A 20386-nucleotide genomic window follows, 5' to 3' on the forward strand; every position below is an offset into this window, starting at 1 on the left:
GTCATTTTCCAGCTGGTTTCTTTTGTGGATAAGGGCTAATCAAATAAAAATGATGTTATTATGCAATAATTGAATAAAAGCATAATGATTGGCCATGTGTGCAGTTTTGTGAAGCCTTTTTAAATTGAGTGACAGATCTGGTTTCCTTTTTTAAAGAAATGGTGGCAAAATACATGTAACATAAAATTCACCATTTTAACCATGTTTAAGTGTGCAGTTCAGTGGCATTACATATATTCCCATTGTTTGCTGTGCCACCATTACCACCATCTATCCATGGAACACTTCATCTTGTAAAACAGTAAACTCTGTACCCATGAAACAATAATTCCCAATTTTCCCTTCCCCCAGCCCCTAGAAACCACCATTCTGCTTTCTGTCTTTGTGAATTTAGTTCCTAGCGGCCTCATGTAAGTGGATTATCAGTATTTGTCCTTTTGTGACTGGCTTATTTCACTTAATGTCCTCTAAGGTTCACTCATGCTGTAGCATGCATTGGAATATCCTTCCTTTTTCAAAGTTGAATAGTATTCCATTGTATGGATATACCACATTGTGTTTATTCATTCATCCACTATCGGATACTTAGGTTGGTTCTACCTTTTGGCTGTTGTGGACAATGTTACTCTGAGCACAGTGTACAGATAATCTGTTTTGCATCTGTGCTTGCATATCTTTTGAGTGTATACCCAGAAGTAGAGTTGCTGAGCTATACAGTAATTCTGTTTAATTTTTTGCAAAACTACCACACTATTTTCTGCAGTACCTGCATCATTTTATATACCCACCAACAGCATACAAGGGTTCCAGTTTTTCCACATCTTTGCCAGCATTTGTCCTGTTTCTTTTTTTTTTTTAATAATTTTATTTATTTATTTTTGGCTGTGCTGGGTCTTCGTTGCTGTGCAGGCTTTTGTCTAGTTGTAGCGAGGGGGAGGTCTGCTCTCCAGTTGTGGTGCTCAGGCTTCTTATTGCGGTGACTTCTGTTGCAGACACAGGACAAGTGCGGGCTTCAGTGGTTGCAGCTCCTGGACTCTAGAGCACAGAATTAATAGTTGTGGTACATGGGCTTAGTTGCTCTGAGACATGTGATATCTTCCTGGTTAGAGGATCAAGCCCGTATCTCCTGCATTGGCTGCTGCTGCTGCTAAGTCATTTCAGTCGTGTCCGACTCTGTGCGACCCCATAGACGGCAGCCCACCAGGCTCCCCCGTCCCTGGGATTCTCCAGGCAAGAACACTGGAGTGGGGTGCCATTTCCTTCTCCAGTGCATGAAAGTGAAAAGTGAAAGTGAAGTCGCTCAGTCGTGTCTGACTCTTAGCGACCCCATCGACTGCAGCCTATCAGGCTCCTCTGTCCATGGGATTTTCCAGGCAAGAGTACTGGAGTGGGGTGCCATTGCCTTGGATTCTTTTCCACTGAGCACCAGGGAAGCCCTGGTTTTGTTTTTGTTTTGTCCTCTTAGCAGGCATCTTAGTGGGTGTGGGGTAAAGGATCTGGTTTCTTTTTAATCAACACAATGCTTCCATATTCAGTTTTTGTAAACCTGATGAAAATAGGTGGTAGAGGCTGAGATTCCTATTTCTGGGTAGAATTTTTCCCAGACTTGCCTCTATGTTCAGGCATGTAGTCCTGAGTGCCCTGACACTGATTTCCCTCAGTGTTGGGGCTTTGTGAAATCACTTGCCTTTGGGGTTATCAAGGGAAAATGAAATTGTGTCATAATTACTTTTGTGTTATTTTGGGGCAGGATTGGCAAACTTTTTCTATAAAAGGCCAGGCAGTAAATATTTTAAGCTTTGTTGACACATACAGTCTCTGTTGCAACTGCTCAACACTGGCATTATAATGCGAGAGCAGTAATAGCACGTAAATGAGTGGGCTTGACTGTATTTCAATAGAACTTGTGGACACTGCTTTGGACCTTTGTGTATGCTTGCCTTTTAGTCATAATGAGAGGGTTCATGGCCCTTCTCCAGATCCTCTAGAGGTTAATAATCTACAAAAAGTGCAGACCCACTGTCTCTAACCATTGTATGGTGAAAGGAACCAGGGCCTGAGGGAGTTGCTAAGGGAACTGCCTAGGCAGGTGGTGACAGAGCTGGTTCTGGAACCCAGGTGTCCTATCTCTGAAGCCTGTGATTTTCCCATTACTGTTTTTTTTTTTTTTCTCAGCGTATTTCGTGACATCAGCTTATTCTGATGTGCCAGATGTCCAGAGATTGCCAGCTAGCTCATGGTTTTGGGGAGGAACGTAAAAGTAGTTCCCAAAGACTTGCCTTTCCTGTTGCCTTCATTTCTGGGGCAGCTGGTAGGCCTTATTGGCTAAGATTTTATTCAGACCTCAAATTAATTCACTCTGCATTTTCTTATTGAATAAAATTGAGTTTTAGAAGGTCATGAATTCCTTACTTATTTTATGGAAGAAAAAGGACAAACTAACCCTTGCCATTGATGTATTAGGCCTACCGGATGAACACGTGCTCTGCGGGAGTGGCCAGAAAAGCAGCCGAGGACATAACTCTCCAGACAGGTAAGGAACCTTGTTCTCCTTTTTTTTTTTTTTCTTTAAAAAACAAAACAAAAAACCAAAGCTGCTTCCTTTGACATTCTTAGCTGTAATAATCTGTGCTTATTGCCCTCTTTGCTTCCGCGACAGCTGGCCTACAGCAACACTGCAGATGCCATCATGTACTTGTTTGTAGGTAACTTCCCTGCAGTTTCATAATCAAGCATTCAGCGTCTCTCTGAATTGACCCCGTCTCCATCGGTCTGTCTCCTGCTCTGTGTTTACTCGATGTTATATCTTAATTTTATAGCTGGTACCATGGACTCCCCATGCGTTTACAGCTAAGATGATCTCTCCACCTTCAGAAGCACATCTTCAGGTTACTGAGGCGCAACTGACTGCTGTGGTCATAGTGGTGATCATTAAGATATTTGATCTTATCCCTTTTAAGCGACCCTCATCCTTGAGGTTTTCCTTACCTAGGTAAAGAGAGATTGTCTTTGGAGTGTTTTCCACTTCATGCCACTAATGTCTTTGAAGGCGCTATTGTGTAGCACAGAAAAGAGGGTGACAGTAGAGTCAGTCTTGCTGGGATTTGAAAAATGGCTCCCCAAAATAACTCACCTCCTGGCTGGCTGCCACAAGAACACTTGGGCACCAGCTGGAGGGGAGGCTTTGAGGGCGGGAAAGGGATAGAAGAAATATATGGAACCCCTTAAGATTTGGAAATGTGAAATTATTGCCAACAGGAAAGATGTAAAGCAAAATTGTTAGGAAGTTAGACACAGCATACTAATGAAGACTGAAGCAATTTATAGGAACTCTGTTTCTGAGAGATAATGTTAAATATGGAAGGGCATAGACTATTGTCCCAATAGAATCACAGGGCAGAGGATATTCAGTCAGCCAAAGCAGGGAAAGATAAGAGTGTTTTTCTTATACCAACATTATTGTCCAGCTTGGTGGGGGGGTGGAGGGGCTGGATAAACAATATTGTAACCTGCTAAAGGCTGGGTTATCGATTGGTTGGTAAATGGTAAAACATAACCATTTAGTTAAAATCACCACAAGTGATGAGCAGTGCGCCCCCTGCTTCTGTTATGATATGTAAATGAACACAACATGTCAGGCTCTTAGGAGCACCAGGACTCTAGCCTAAAGGAAAGATTATTCAGGAGTTCTTAAAGAGCTATTAAAGTAAGATTGGATCTCCTTCATACTTTAATTTCAGGCTTTGTAATTATTCATTGTGATTTAATATTTTCCCCCTGCAAAGGCCCTGCAATACAGCAGTGGGGAGCGTTTCAAGATCAATGCTCTTGTGAGGAAATTTTGCAGAACCTATGTTTATGACCTTCAAGGTTTCTTAAGGGTAGGAAGAGAGAATTTGTCCAAGCATAGCTGTGGTGATGCTCCCATGGTAACTCAGATGGTAAAGAATCTGCCTACAATGCGGGAGACCTGGGATCGATCCCTGGGTTGGGAAGATTCCCTGGAGAAGGAAATGGCAACCCACTCCAGTATTCTTGCCTGGAGAGTTCCACGGAGAGAAGAACCTGGCGGGCTACAGTCCATGGGATTGCAGAGTTGGACGTGGCTGAATGAGTTTCACTTTCACATGGCTGTGATTGAGAGAAAAGGATTACTAACTGAAACTCTTTGAAGCCAGATATGAGAATTCAAGTTTTTTGCATTGGCTTGGAGGTCACATGTGCACATACTTCATGTCTCATAATTTCCCCAGTGGGGTCCAGGACAGCCCTCATAATCAAATATCTATTTGCAGTAAAATCTATGAATTGTCTACTAAGTGAGTAAAAACTATAAATAGCCTCTTGTAGTTCAGGTGAGGTCAAGTTTTGTTGTTGAATTAAGGGAAAAAGTGAGGCTTTTGTGCTTTCTGAATATCAGAGTGATGGACAAAAGATTGTATTCCTATGTTCTAGGGAAAATCTGATGGCCTATTGACTCACAACAAAAAGGGCAAGCTATTTAGGCATTTCACACTTGTTTTTCTTTTCCCAAAGGAATTAAGAGGTATGTGGCAGGAGCTCTGGGTCCAACTAACAAGACACTCTCTGTGTCGCCATCTGTGGAAAGACCAGATTACAGGAACATCAGTGAGTATCATATACAATCATTGACCTTGGGCAAGTACCTCGGTGTTTCAGTAATCTTTACCTCTGTAATATGGGGCCAGTGCCAGCTTCTGTTTAGGGGTTGTTGTGACTTAAGGGCTTAGCAGTCCCTTGGATGTGGGAGACATTTAAATAAAAGTGAGCTGTTATTAGTCATTGGATTAGTATTATTTATCTTGAGTCTGCTTTCAAAGATCCATGTTGTTGTGTTTGGGCTTCTTTATCAGCTGTGGAAATAAAACCAATCAAAATGAAACTTCAAACTGAGAAGTTGAGCAAATACAGATACTAGGCCTTGGTCAGTTTATAGAGTAGCCTGCTAGACCCCACTTTATTTGTCAGGGAGCAGTTATAAACAGACTACCATCATACACCAGCATCTGTAAGCATACTTCCATTGAAATTTTATGAGAAGGCTAGAAATCTAGGTCAGTTTTAAGCATTAGACTGGAAAAAAACAAAAAGAATTAAACGGTCAGAGCCAAATAGTAATACCATGTGTGGTAATGAATTCTGTGTCAAAGACAAGTTCAGGCAAGCATGATTTGTAGATTTTGGTTCCAGACACCACACTTTTCCACTAGGACTTGCTCATTTTGGGTGGACTTGTGGCTGGAGCTTCTTTTGGTCTTAGTGTGGCAGTGGAGAGCTTTCCTCTCTTGCACTATGTAAGATAAAGTAGGCTACTCTATTGAATATATGTGCATCTTTCCTTTCCTGCGTGAGAGATAAAATGGGGAGTGGGATAACCTCTGAGATGTAAATAGATAAGACATTTTTAACGAAAAGTTTACCCAGGAGTGATTGTACCCTTTTGTGTTTGAGACTGAAATTGCACACCAGCCAGGTTTCTTCTCTGACAGAGTTGGTGTCAGAGGACAGGCGCAAAATCAATAGAACCACATTTTACCCCAGAGGGCGTGAGAGAATGTGACTCGACCAGTCATGAATCCACATCAGTGTGACATGTTTCTCTAATTATTCCTCACACTCTTCCCTGAATTGATTGATTAAAACCATCCCTGGAAAGATCTGTTTTAAAGATCTTAAAGTAAGAGCCAGGGCTCAAGAAATCATGTCCCTCCCTACCCAGTCAGTGTCTTGTTCTCTGCTCACATATGGGAAGTGAGCCTGTGTGCAGAGTGTTTAGGAGTGTCTGTGTTTAGTTTGCTGGTTTAACTTCCATCACTGCCATGTTTCTTATAAAATGTGGTGTTGCCCTTCAATTGTGCATATAAACCAGCAATAGGTAGTTCACCTGGAACCAGGCCTAAATTTGGTGTGTCCTGGGCTTTCAAAGGATATTGATGACTGATGTCCTGGGTGTGGTTGGTTTTCTGCAGCATTTGATGAACTTGTTGAAGCATACAAAGAGCAGGCCAAAGGGCTTCTGGATGGTGGAGTGGATATCTTACTCATTGAAACTATTTTTGATACCGCCAATGCCAAGGTGAGTTAAAGGAGGAAAAGGGGGCTGATCTGGGGTGCCGGTTGGGGTGCTTCCCTCATGAAGTGAGGAAATATAACATATTATTATTTTATATAAAGAACTTTTTAATTATGAAACTGAATATTTTCATGTATAGCTACTGTATGTGCATGGATGCATAGGTCAGATTATATATGCACGATTCTAAAATTCAAGATAAATGTATGGAATAAAAAGTAAATATCCTCCCTGCCCCCATTCTCTGGGTATCTAGCTGTCTTCCTGAGGGACAACTGCTATTCCTGGTGTGGAGGCCCTATGGAGATTCCATTCAGAGAAAAGTATATGTGTGAGTGTGCGTATGTGCTTGTATTCCTTACATACGTACAAAGGTACGTAGTGTGTGGAATAAAAAGTAGCTATCCTCACGCATACATTTTTGACAGTGTCTCTGAGTATAAATTTCTACATGTGAAATTGCTGCGTTAAAGAGTCTGGGCACTGTTACTTTTGATCTCCACCCTCCAAGATTGTACTCATTTATCCTCCAGTCAGCGAGCAGCCCACAGGAACGCTGCTGCTTTCACCACACCCTCTCTATTGAACTTTTTGATCTTTTCCACTCTAATAGGTGAAAAATACTACCTTACTATAGTTTTTATGTATGCAGTATCTCTGTCTGTGGGTTCAGATATGGAAGAGCTTTGGGCATAGAGGACCTTAGTTTCTGGTCTTGGAACTTAAGAAAACATGGACAGTACAGATTAACACAGCATTCGTGTCTTTACAACCCATTCTAGCTCATATTCTTTTTTGCAGTGACATACACTGTTGGTTCGGAGAAGGCAATGGCACCCCACTCCAGTACTCTTGCCTGGAGAATCCCATGGATGGAGGAGCCTGGAGGGCTGCAGTCCATGGGGTTGCTAGAGTCGGACACGACTGAGCGACTTCACTTTCACTTTTCACTTTCATGCATTGGAGAAGGAAATGGCACCCCACTCCAGTGTTCTTGCCTGGAGAATCCCAGGGACGGGGGAGCCTGGTGGGCTGCCGTCTATGGGGTCGCACAGAGTCGGACACGACTGAAGCAACTTAGCAGCAGCAGCACACTGTTGGTTCATGTACCTACCTTGTTTATGTGAGGTGTAGAAGTAGAGGCTTCATATTTACGTCTTTTTAGTTTTGATTGAGAGAAGGAAGAAAAAGAGTAGCTCTTCAGCTCTTCCTCAGGGGAAATATTAGTTCATGGGTGGACTCCAGTCAGCGTTTGTTTTGTTGTAATATGTACAGTGGAAGCACAAGCTGGAATCAAGATTGCCGGGAGAAATATCAATAACCTCAGATATGCAGATGACACCACCCTTATGGCAGAAAGCTAAGAAGAACTAAAGAGCCTCTTGATGAAAGTGAAAGAGGAGAATGGAAAAGTTGGCTTAAAACTCAACATTCAGAAAACTAAGATCATGGCATCCGGTCCCATCACTTCATGGGAAATAGACGGGGAAACAGTGTCAGACTTTATTTTTGGAGCTCCAAAATCACTGCAGATGGTGATTGCAGCCATGAAATTAAAAGATGCTTACTCCTTGGAAGGAAAGTTATGACCAACCTAGATAGCATATGCAAAAGCAGAGACATTACTTTGCCAACAAAGGTCCGTCTAGTCAAGGTTATGGTTTTTCCAGTAGTCATGTATGGATGTGAGAGTTGGACTATAAAGCTGAGTGCTGAAGAATTGATGCTTTTGAACTGTGGTGTTGGAGAAGACTCTTGAGAGTCCTTTGGACTGCAAGGAGATCCAACCAGTCCATCCTAAAGGAGATCAGTCCTGGGTGTTCATTGGAAGGACTGCTGCTGAAGCTGAAATTCCAATACTTCGGCCACCTGATGCAAAGAGCTGACTCATTTGAAAAGACCTTGATGCTGGGAAAGATTGAGGGCAGGAGGAGAAGGGGACGACAGAGGATGAGATGGTTAGATGGCATCACTGAGTCAATGGACATGGGTTTGGATAAACTCAGGGAGTTGGTGATGGACAGGGAGGCCTGGCGTGCTGCGGTTCATGGGGTCACAAAGAGTCGGACATGACTGGGGGACTGAACTGAACTGAACTGAATATGTACAGTGTTACCTTGAGAAGGGGGTGTGGGTGTTGTATGTCACATGGAGGACTTGTTTCTCCTCCCCAGAGAGCGTGATATGTGTCTTATCTGAAGAGACCTTGGTAAAAGGAACATTCTGATCAGCCTGTTAGACTGTGACCTTTGACACAGTCTCTTGGTAACAAAGATGTCCTTTTTCTCCCTGGCAGGCAGCCTTGTTTGCAGTCCAAAAACTTTTTGAAGAGGAGTATGTTCCCCGGCCTGTCTTTGTAAGTCCTAAAGTATTCACATGATGAATTTTGTGTGTTTTTTTCTTTTTTTTTTTTTTTAATATCATCATTTTGAGGGTGGGGTTTTAGTTTTCCTGACACAGAACTTTTGAGAGTATTGATCATCTTTAGGAACCAACTATTTTAACTTCCTCTCTTTACCTCCCTCCTACCACCACTTCAGACCAATAGCAGTCTTATCTGTGGAAATGTGAAGACAACGAATCTAGAGGTGGTTGGTGAAAGGCAGGCTATTCCAAGGAAGCCTGGCTGAATTGGTCCCCAGAATCAAAGGCTCACTGTCTCTAGGACCCAAGGAGGGACGGACTTGAAGCTGACCATGAAGCGTCCACCACCAGAGACAGCAGACTGCCAGTTCACTGATGCATTAGGCAGGCCCACACTGCTTGCTGAGAATAGATTAGAACTCACAAGCGTTGTTAGACGAATCAGGTGTTGAACAGCAAGAGACCAGGATAACCTTAAATGTCTGTGGAAAGTCCTCTCCAATGGGACTGGTGGTGTAAATCCTAAAGCTTTTTTGGGCACTGCTTTTGCCTCCCTGACTTTCCCTTTTCTCTGTTTCTTTGGCTTTCCAACCTCTCCCCTGGGCACTCATCTGTTTCCAACCATGGTTAAACAGTGTTGCCTTAAAGTTGGAGTACTTCAGTTCTCTTTCATGTTTGTTTTTTTTTTTTTTTAAAGCTTCTTAATTTTATTTTGTTTTTGAGACTGTATTCTTAAGTCTATGTGGTTGACTGAGTTTACTTTTTGAATTCAGATTTCAGGGACAATTGTTGATAAAAGCGGGCGGACTCTCTCTGGCCAGACTGGGGAGGCATTTGTCATCAGCGTGTCTCATGCAGACCCACTCTGGTGAGTGATCATTCTTTCCTGCCTCCATTCCTTTTGGGGTTCATCTCTTCAAATGACTACAGCCTGTGACCTGGGAGTGAATTGCTTCTTCATATTCCCTCGGTATCACTTGTGTGAAATATTGACTTTCCTTGAGGTACATTCTGACTGCCCTGAGGACATCAGAAGACAACCTAAATGAATCAATTTGAGTTACTGGGAGAGTTCTTATACTCCTTGGACAAGCCAGGGAGTTGCCTTTTTGTCTGTGAAGGTTCCCCTTATAGTTTAAGACTGCCTTGGCCCAGTAAAAACACTTTAAATCTATTATCAGCACTTAAAAACAGCAAGGTTTTTTCACTCTCTGCTTGTGGAGCAACCAGAAACAGCCTAGCTTGGAATAAAGTGAAACAGCCTAATTTGGAATACAGTAGGAATTCTAAAACTTAGATTTTTATCTTTAAAATTAACATGGCTGGGATTTTCCTGGTGGTCCAATGGCTAATACTCTGCACTTCGAATGCAAGGGGCCTGGGTTCAAACCCTGGTCAGGGAACTAGATCCCACATGCTGCAATTCAAAGTTCTGATGCTAAACCAAAGATGGAAGATCCCGAGTGCAGCAACTAAGACCCATCGCAGCCAAAAATATATATAAATATTTTTAAAAATTAACATGGCTTTTGCATTGTATTTTAAGATATCTCTATATTTTTCTGATCAAAATGGTGATGAGATGGAAGCTCTTAGAGTATACACAGTTTCTTCCTGTGCCTTGTCCATGCCTGTACTACTACTGCCTGGAGGCTGTGCCTGCCCTGCATTCTCACCCCCACACATGAGCCTTTTAAGTCCATCCCTAGGGTCCTCTCCACGGACCCTTCCCTCACTTACCAGCCCAGGTCAATGTTCTTCTCAGAGTGCTCTGTGAACTTTTATTATAGTGTGGCCATAAAAATAAGAGTTGTAGACGTTTATTGGGAGTTTGCTGTGTGCCAGGCTCAGTTCTAAGTGCTTTATGCTCTTTTAATTTTGGCAACAACACCTTGATGTAGCTGTTTGCTCTTCAGATCTTTTGTTTATTTTTTTTGAGTTGGGTGGTTTTCTTATTGTTGAGTTTTAAGAATTAAAAAAAAACCAACAACTTTGAATACCATATATGTGTTTTATAAATATTTGCTCCCAGCCTATGGCTTGTCTTCTTATGCTCTTAAAGTCTGCTCTTTCATTGGACACAGTTTTTAATTTTAGTGAAGTCCAGCTTATCAATTTATTTTTCTTTCATGGAACCTGCTTTTGGTACTGAATCTAAAACTCATTGCCAAACCCATGGTCACGTAGATTTATCTCTTGTGTAATCTTTATATACATATTTATATCTTTAATAGTTTTGCAATTTACAGTTAACCATGTTGCATTAATTTTATGAAAGATGTAAGATCTGTGTCTAGATTAAGTTGTCAAATGGGAATGTCCAGTTGTTCCAGCACTATTTCTTGAAAAGATAGTCCTTTCTCCATTGGATTGCCTTTGCTTCTTTGTCAAAAGTCAGTTGATTATGTTCCTAGAGTCTATTCTGCTGCATTGCTCTGTGCTGTCATCAATGCCAGAGATTCCTTTAGCTTTTTAATGCATCTTGAAGTCGGGTAGTATCAGTCTTTCAACTTTGTTCTTCTCCTCCAAGAATTGTATTAGCAATTCTGGGTCGTTTACTTCTTCATGTAAACTTTAGGATCAGTTCATTGACATTCACAAATAACTTGCTGGATTTTAATTGATGTGTGTGAATGTATGTAAAATTGGGAAAAATTGAGGTCTTAAGTATAATAAATCTTCCTGTTCATGAACTTAGGATATATCTCCATTTATTTAGATCTTCCTTGATTTCTTTCATCAGAGTTTTGAAGTTATACACAAGTATTTCATTTGTTTTGGTGCCATTGTAAATATGTTATGTAAAGTGTTATGTTTTGTATTTCAGATTTCAATTGCTCATTGCTAGTGTTTAGGTAAACAATTAACTTTTGTATATGAACCTTCTACTTTACGGTTTGGGTTCAAAGAGCATTTTAGATGATTCTTTGAAATAGTAATAGATAGTCTTACCTGTGAACAAAGACAGATTTGTTTCTTCCTTTCCAATCTGCATACCTTTTATTTTCCATTTTCTCTTAATTCCCTCTTAGGACTCTCAGCATGACCTTTAGCAGGAGGTGAAAGAAGTCATCCTTACCTTGTTCCAGATCTTGTGCGAAAAACATTTAATTCTACATCACCAAATAGATGTGCTTTATCCAGTGTGAGAAGTTTTCTTCTGTTCCTAGTAAACTAGGAGTTTTTTTCTTTTTTATCACAAATGGGAGTTGTGAATTTGTTAAATAAACTTTTTATTGTGGAATAATTTCAGATTTGCATAAAAGTGGCACACATGGTACACAGAGTTCCTGTGTGCTCTTCAGCTAGTTTTTTTTTTTAATCTAGTTTTTTCTAATGTGACATCTTGCATTACCTGTGATACTTTTAGCAAAACTAAAAGCATATTACTGTTATCTAAACTCCACACTTTATTCAGGTTTCAAGTTTTTCCACACTGTTCTTTTTCTCTTCCAGGTTCTAATCTAGTATATCACATTGCACTAAGAAATCATAATAAAGGGAAAAAAAGTTAAATATGAAAAAATAAAAGATGACATAGTCCCAGTCAAGTTAATTCTTGAATTCCTGAAGGCCTTGGCAGCTCCCGCTGAGAGTGGCTTTGGAGGGGTTTTAGCAGCTCTGCTTTGATCTGTTTTGAGTTGCAGTAAGTTTCATTTGCAAAACACAGAGCTCCTTGGTTACAAGTAAACCCACTTAATTTATAAGAGGACAAATTCTAAGTCCAAGATCACGTTGCAAGTCAGTTGGATCAAGGGCCAAGTCTTGGTCTTCTAGACTCCCAAAGTGGCTTCCATATACAGTTAATATTCCATCTACCTGCAAGATCTTCCTTTTTCTTTCTCTTCAGTATTGCTTTCCAATCAATGTTTATTAGTGGTGGTAATTTGCAGATATTTTTGTTCGTGGTATACCAGTGATGAAACTGAACTTATTTTTTTATTTATAGTGTGGATCCTTAAGCTGTAAGATCATCTGTTGGAGACATGGGCAGAAATATTTAGTGCTGCAGGGAACATCAGTGAGGTGGCTTTGACTGGAGCTGAATTAAATGTGCTTCAAATCAAGAGATTTATTATCTGCTTGGTTTTAAATATACTCCTTTCCTCATCATAACTTTGTATGTGTATAAATATTTAGAATAAAAGAGGGTGCTTCTAATCTCTTCTTTTTGTTTTTCAGCATTGGATTAAATTGTGCTCTGGGTGCAGCTGAAATGAGACCTTTTATTGAAACAATTGGAAAATGTACAACATCTTATGTTCTCTGTTATCCCAATGCAGGTATGTGTTTCAGGGGAGTCATACATAGGAGAATCCAGATACACAAGACCTGAGTAGATAGGGAAGCAGATCTGGATTAAAAGAGTTTGTTTTGTAGATCTTAGGATATAGTCAGCTTTTAATAGGAATTTTTTAAATGAAGAATATTTGGGTCTGGACAACTGTTTCCATCTAGATATGAAAGAACAGTTTGGCTCAGCCTGAAAGTGTCAGAAGTGGACAGAGCTTGGGGGAATGAAGCCTCATTGCTTAACTGACCAGTCTTGGGATTGGTGGCAGTGCTTGCCATGTGGGCATGGCCAAAGGGATGGGCGCAAAGACCCTGTGTGAGAGCCCTCTTTGTTCTACTGTATCAACAAATGAGCAGATAAAGAACCTGTTACTTTTCCTCTCTTTAAGTTAGGACTTCAAATTTATGGTATATAAAAATTCCTAAGATAAATGTAGACAATTTTTAAGCTGTCCTTTTAATATTGATAATCCATCCTGGGTTAACCAGATTTCCTGGTGTATGTTTTTGAGCATTAGGAATAGGATAACTAGAAGTGGATAATAAATAAAACAGGAAATTGGGTGATTAGATGCTGAAGTCTTGGGAAAACTTACTTGAAAGGGGATGGGCTGTGTTTTGGTTGTTTTTAATTGCATGCCTGGTGCTTGATAGTTCAAAGGATGTGTGGTACTCCCTCAAACCTTGCCCCCTGGCAGCTAGGTGACTAGAATTAATTTCCTTTATAGGAAGGGGAGGGCTAGAGGTAGAGGAATTCAGTCCCATGTAGTAGTGATGCTTTTCTTTGAAATGGAAAAGAAATAATGGATATTTATTTTCCTCTGTGATTTTGTTGTTGTTTGATATGTTGTCTCTGTACTTATGTTCAATATTATGAATTCTTACTTTTTTAAGTAATCTTGCTTTAATTATAAATAAAAAGTTTTCTAACCTTTTAACCTAAAGCCTTTACAAATACTATGTCTGTCTGTGAAGATTTCCAGTAATGGTTGAAATATGCTTTCTTAGGTCTTCCCAATACCTTCGGTGACTATGATGAAACTCCCCACGTGATGGCCATGCATTTAAAGGTCACGAATCCTCTTTCACTTGGTTTTTAAGAGATAAAGAAATGGAATTTTTGATTTAGAATATTTAGACGTAGACTTTGCCTCTAAAGAAAACCCAATATGTATATAAGAAATAAAAGCTTAAGATGAATGAATATGATGGAGGCAGAGGAAGGGGCTTGCTGTCAGCATCCCTCTCATAGTGGAAACAAGTGGATTCTCAGTGAGGTCAGACCCAAACTAATTGAAACTCGTCCTCTGAGCCCTCCCAAGTGGTCTTCTCCACCCACCAAACTGCTAGGTGGCGTTGACATCTCTTTGCTCCCCATTGTCATTGCCCCCGCTCTCCTTCTCTCCATACACCTTCCATCTTTGAAGTCCTGGTTCACAAAACCGTATTGCCCACAAGTCCTCCTTATTTCTAACCCTTGGGTCTCTTTTCCTCATTCCTTGGATTTTTAGCTTCTGGCTTATTGACATTGTCTCCTCTTCTGACTTAATTCTTATGATTTCAGTACCTTATGTAGATGCTCTTTTCAGTACTGTCACTTCTCAGTTCCTTGAGTTCCCTCTCGGTTATCTTTTCCTTCAGACCAGCTGTGGTTAAACTCCCGACCCACATTATGCATTATGTAACCTCTATCACTTGCGATCATTGGAGTACTTGAAATGTGGTTGTTGTGACTGAGGAACTGAATTTTTGGTTTTTTCAACATTTGAATTTAAATTTAAGTACTAATAACTTAGATGTTATTGGACAATACATTATTCAGTTCACATTCATTCTGCTCAGCATATGGGTAAAAGAAATTTTTATTATGATCAGATAGGCAGATGTCTCATTGCATTTCATCTGAACTGTTCTCTGCTTTTAACCTTGTATCTGAGTATTGTGAAGGATTTATATCTAGAGTCAAATATGTTTAGCTCGCTTTTAAATGTAAAATTAGTTATTCAGGAAATCTTAGAATTAATGCTGAATTGATGGTAAATTGATGGTGGTGAACTTAGAATTCAGATGAGCTCTCTGAAACTTTTTCTAAATGCAGGATTTTGCTGTTGATGGCTTGGTCAACATAGTTGGCGGATGCTGTGGTACGACACCAGATCATATCAGGTGATAATCACTTCTAAGTGTTTAATTTTTTGTTATGGGATGAATTGTGTCCCCCTCAAAATTCATAAATCGAAGCCCTAATCCCCAGTTCTGAATGTGACAGTAATTAGAGGTAGGGTGGTTAAGCAGGTAATTAAGATAAAATGAGGTCATGTGAATAGATCCTGATCCAGTGTGTGACTGGTGAGGACACAGACACACACAGGAGGGGACCCTGTGAAAGCACAAGGAGAAGAGGGTCATTTAGAAGCCAAGGAGAGGAAACCAGTCCTGCTGACGCCTTGACCTGAGACTTCTAGCCTCCAAAACTTTGAGAAATGAATCTTGCTGTTTAAACTCCTCAGCCTGTGGTATTTCATTATGGCAGTCCTAGCAAACTAGGATACTTTAATTTTTATAAAATACAAAAATAATAAAATGAAATCCCATGTGCCTAAGGAGAAGGCAATGGCACCCCACTCCAGTACTCTTGCCTGGCAAATCCCATGGATGGAGGAGCCTGGTAGGCTGCAGTCCATGGGGTCCCTAAGAGTCAGACACGACTGAGTGACTTCACTTTCACTTTCCACTTTCATGCATTGGAGAAGGAAATGGCAACCCACTCCAGTGTTCTTGCCTGGAGAATCCCATGGACGGAGAAGCCTGGTAGGCTGCAGTCCGTGGGGTCGCACAGAGTTGGACATGACTGAAGTGACTTGGCGGCGGTGGCGGCATGTGCCTAAGATGTAATTTTCATAATTTTCAGCATTTTGCTATTCTTATTTTATCTATTTTGTATCTTCGTTTTCCCCTTTAGACTATTATAAGCAAATGCTAGCTATACTAACACTGTAGCTTTAAATACCTGATTAATATTCCAGTGTTCACTTCCAATGCTTAAGGAAGGACAGCTCATATGTGGAGAAATACCTGCCTCCACTAGATTCTTTCATGGACAGAAAAGACAGTAAGCGGCAAGCACCTAGAGGTCAAGAAGAGTATCTTCACCTTGCCTGGCACAGTCACCGCTTAATCCAAGTTGTTGAGGGTTAAGGAAGGGAGTGTGAGACAGGACATGGTGAAGGGTATGGTTAAGTCCCTGCAGTTTCATGATTAATCCTCTTATAAAGAGGGTTGGAATTGAAAAACAATTGGAGTAAAATATAGTTGAGGACTGTTTCTGTTTTTTTTTTTTTTTTTCCCTAGAGAGACTGATGATCATATTTTGAGCTAGTCACCTGACTGTTCTGCGTCTGTTTCATACCTATAAAATGTTCACTTTGTGAATTGCCTAATGTTGTGCTGCTTTTGTTGACCTCTGTGATAGACTCTATTAAGAGTCTATAATTTTTTAAACATCTTTTAAATACTATCTGAAAGCTATTAATAATTGAGGATAGCTTATCTTTGGATCTCTTTTTGTTTTTAAGGTTATCGCCTCCTTTATAGGGCTTCCCTTGTGGCTCAGCTGGTAAAGAATCTGCCTGCAAGGCAGGAAATCTGGGTTTAATCCCTGGGTTGGGAAGATCCCCTGGAGAAGGAAAAAGCTACTCCCCACTCCAGTATTCTGGCCTGGAGAATTCCATGCACTGTATAGTCCGTGGGGTCACAAAGAGTCGGACATGACTGAGCGACGTGCACGTTCACTTTCCTCCTTTATAAAAAGAGTTGCTTCAAAAATACCTCTGTGTGTGTGTGTGTGTGTGTGTCTGTGTCTGTGTCTGTTTATCTATCTCTGTATATGTATATTTGATGCTTTTATTTTGTCATTCACATATTAATTTAGGGGGCTGTAGTGAATGGTTCATACTGGTCCTGATCAATTTAGTAGAGCAGGCAGATTTTTCAAGGCTGATTAGAGACATATTTCATTGAAGCCGAGAAGGTTCCAAAGAGTATGAATAACTAAAACAAATTTCCAGGAGTAGTTATTTTGGAGTTTGAGTGATGTCTTACTCTGAATCCTCTCTACTGTGTGTGTGTGTGCTTGAAAAAAAATACCTAAAGGATTTAATTTCCTTTGCTCTAGGCATCTCCTCTCCTCTTTACTCTTCCTTCTCAACAATGAAGCCTTTTTTTTCTTTTAAATTACTGTGTGGATTAAGGACATCTTCAGGTTTGGGAAAGGTAGAGGAGATTTGCTGTATGCATTTGTGTAAACTGTCTCATATCTGTAGGTGCATGTTTGTAGGTTCACGTCTGAGCATAGAAACTGGTCCAGTCCATACACAGCAGACGGGACAGATACAGAAATGTGAAATATTATAGATTCATTTTCTGCATTACTGAGAAAACTAAAAAGCACAATTGCTGCTGCACATTTGGAACTAGGTATATAATTATGTTAAACAGACTTAATGTCATAGCTGGAAAACAGCTTAATTGAATTTTGTTCTGAGTTAATGGATATTGTGTTTTCTCTTTTAACTCAGAGAAATTGCTGAAGCTGTGAAAAACTGTAAGCCTAGAGTTCCACCTGCCACTGTTTTTGAAGGGCATATGCTACTGTCTGGTAAGTTGTAAAGATGTGATATTTTTATAATTTCAGAAATTGTTTGTAGATTAAGTTTGTATGTTTAGTCTACGTGGTAGTGATGTTTATGTCAAGGAACTTGTTTATTAGGTCAAAGAAGACTATGTGTTTTTCTTGGCACTTAAATTCTGGCAAAGAACCCATTGTGTTTTTTAGGGATGGGAGCAGGAAGGTACTTCAGGGAAATGTGAAGGAAGGCACAGGTAGGCCCTTGGTCAGAATTATTGTGCACTGCTTTGAAAATGTACGTGGGGCACAGCCTAACAATTTAAATTGTCAGATTTGCTGTAGTTGCTAAAAAATCTAGCCCAGGCTCAAGGTTTTTTAATGATGGTAGTCTCTTCCTAGAAAATTTTATGTGCTTCTAAAATATTATTGACCTGCTCTTATGTTGAGTATGTGTTCAGGACTTTACAAAGAGTTGTAATATCTATTATTCTGTTTTGTTCTCAACAGCCCTGTGGGGTAGGCAGCTTCCCTTTTTCAGGATAAGCTTCAGTGTTCAAAAGAGTGTTGGTAAAATAGGTTATCATGCCAACAATTAGAAAAAGAGCTTTAAATTTTTTATTTTTTCCCACAACACTTTAATGTTGTATTCTTAGAAAATATCTTTAAGCAAAAAGGAAAATGTATATACAGTTTCTTGAAGAACCTACAAATAGCACACATGAGGAATTATGCACCCTAACTGAGAATTTAACATTTCTCTAAACTGATGTATTTTTGTTCCATACGTCTCCTAAGAAAAGTGAAATAAAGTACAAGTTACAGTAAAAGTAATACCTACTTTTTTCACTCAGAACATACTGCATAGAATTAATCCCAGTGAGTGAGATGAAGTTGAGTTAAAAATATACCTCTTCAGTCTACCCTTTTTTTCCTTTTTATTCTCCAGAAGATAGGATGAAATTAGAAGAAGAGGGATTTGTGATTTATGATACACCCCCTACCCTGAAAAGGGGGCTTTTATCAGAGAGAGGTGTGGTGGAATAGTTTATTTCATCCTTAGATCTTACTTCGGCCAAAGTGTTAGTTGTTCAGTTGTGCCCAGCTCTTTGCGACTCTGTGGACTGTGGTCTATCAGGCTCCTCTGTCCACAGAATTCTCCAGGCAAGAGTACCAGCGTGGGTTGCCACTCCCTTCTCCAGGGGATCTTCCCGACCCAGGGTTTGAACCTGGGTCTCCCATATTGTAGGCAGATTCTTTACCATCTGAACCACTTCAGCCAAGGACTAAGTTAAAATGGTTAACCTTCGCCACAGTCAAAATAGGAGATAACTATTTAGTTACTATTTTTAAAAAGAGTTTCTATATGTAAGAATGAAAGAATTCTTTCTTCTGATTTGAATTTCATGTGCTATTTCTAAATTGTTTTAAAAAAACACCTTCAATCAGATTTTAGAAGAATAACATCAAAGATACTCTTTTTAATTGTTCTTTTATAAATTGCAGGCTTGAGAGTAAATGTAGTTTTTCTGTCAGATGCTTCACTTTCATAATAGATCAGAAGTGCTTTGTGTGAAATGCTTTTAGAGCAAGGCAGTAGGGCCTCTCCAGCATTTAAATGTTGGCAGCCTGCTTGTGTGCCCTGGGAACTCCAGGTTCTAACTAAAGATCAGGGATGCCCTGAGGCTGGCAGGGGGGAATGAGACCGTGAGGATGGTACCAATGGGGAAGGAAATCACTGGCCCAAACTGGGAAGTGATAGTCTTCCAAGTCAGGGAACAAAAGACCTGTAGCCATTTGGTAAGCTGAAGCCTCCGAGACAAGTCCCCTGGGGTGCTGACTAAAATGGCTGTACAGGGCTTACATCCCAGGGCTGACTGTCCCCAGAGCCTGCCTGTGACCATCTAGCAAGGCTTCTGCTCCTAATACTGTAAATATTAAGTAGAACAAAAACAGTTAAAGGTCATTTCCTCTGGTAGTACTTTATACTGCATGTTGCTTTTTTCCTCAGTGTAACATATCCATAGTAATTATCTGATATTTGCCGCTAAATCAGCCTTTAACGGGGAGATGTTATTGTCCCTTGACAAATAAGAAAGGAGGAGCAAAAAGCCTAAGTGGCTCGCCCAGGGTCAGCTGTCTCCCAGCGTTCAGCCCGAGTCCTTCCTCGAGACCCTGTCTGGCCTTGTTGATTATTGGTTCTTGCCCTCTGGATCAAAGAGATGAGATAAAACTCTAAATACACTGTTGGTAGGATTAAGAAAGCTTACTCCATCTGGCTTTGAGCCAATGTCTGAAGGGACAGCTGGGGAGCATTCCTTTAGATTCTAACCTCATGGCTTTTGCCCCAGACTCTTGGTTACTTAAGAATATGATGATAATTTTGCTTTGTTACTCAGAGCTGGTTACGATTCAGCTCTTTAGAGAAATTTGCAATTTCCAACCCTGAAATATTTCTTCTTTTGAGAGTTCTGGTTGTAAACGTAGAGACTTGTACTGTGTTTAAATATCCCTAGGGGAAAAGGCCATGCCTAGCTAGTCAGATGGGATGTGGCATAGAAACTTCTCTTCTATCTCATGACAACATTTGTTTTCTGTCTCTTGTCATTACATGTATTTTCAGAAAAATTTCAAAATACTTCTCCTTTTAAGGTCTAGAGCCCTTCAGGATTGGACCATACACCAACTTTGTTAACATTGGAGAGCGCTGTAACGTTGCAGGATCCAGGAGATTTGCTAAACTCATCATGGCAGGAAATTATGAAGTGAGCATCATTAATAAGACCCTTGAGGCATCCGCCATGTATTTTGGCTAAGACAGCATGTAAACAAAGCTGCTCTGCCTTTGATAGCATTGTTAGCAGAGCTACCAGACAGTGTGAGAATGGTAACGTGTGTTTGCAGCCGGCCGGGCTGGTGGGAGGATGAGGCTTCGAAAAATCAAAGCTGTTCTTGCTGATATTTGTTAAAAAAATGCACTCGAGGTATGAAATGGGATGAGATGGGAGGGA

At 40.4% G+C, this 20386-nt stretch overlaps 1 protein-coding gene across 6 annotated transcripts in view; it reads left to right on the forward strand.

Annotated features, from left to right (window-relative positions):
- MTR (5-methyltetrahydrofolate-homocysteine methyltransferase) overlaps positions 1-20386 on the forward strand; it is a 125189-nt gene that overhangs the window by 18423 nt on the left and 86380 nt on the right. For 5 of the 6 annotated variants that reach the window (XM_006050165.4, XM_006050167.4, XM_006050166.4 and 2 more), the window contains 10 exons: positions 2464-2533; positions 4537-4629; positions 5991-6097; positions 8391-8450; positions 9232-9326; positions 12641-12741; positions 13760-13821; positions 14850-14917; positions 17329-17408; positions 20028-20140. In XM_006050165.4, the coding sequence (XP_006050227.3) occupies positions 2464-2533; positions 4537-4629; positions 5991-6097; positions 8391-8450; positions 9232-9326; positions 12641-12741; positions 13760-13821; positions 14850-14917; positions 17329-17408; positions 20028-20140 (849 nt within the window). Of the gene's footprint in view, positions 1-2463; positions 2534-4536; positions 4630-5990; positions 6098-8390; positions 8451-9231; positions 9327-12640; positions 12742-13759; positions 13822-14849; positions 14918-17208; positions 17228-17328; positions 17409-20027; positions 20141-20386 lie in introns of those variants that run through there. The other variant, XM_044942059.2, reaches the window with a different exon arrangement.

This window comes from Bubalus bubalis, chromosome 4 (assembly GCF_019923935.1).
Source record: "Bubalus bubalis isolate 160015118507 breed Murrah chromosome 4, NDDB_SH_1, whole genome shotgun sequence".
NCBI lineage: Eukaryota > Metazoa > Chordata > Mammalia > Artiodactyla > Bovidae > Bubalus > Bubalus bubalis.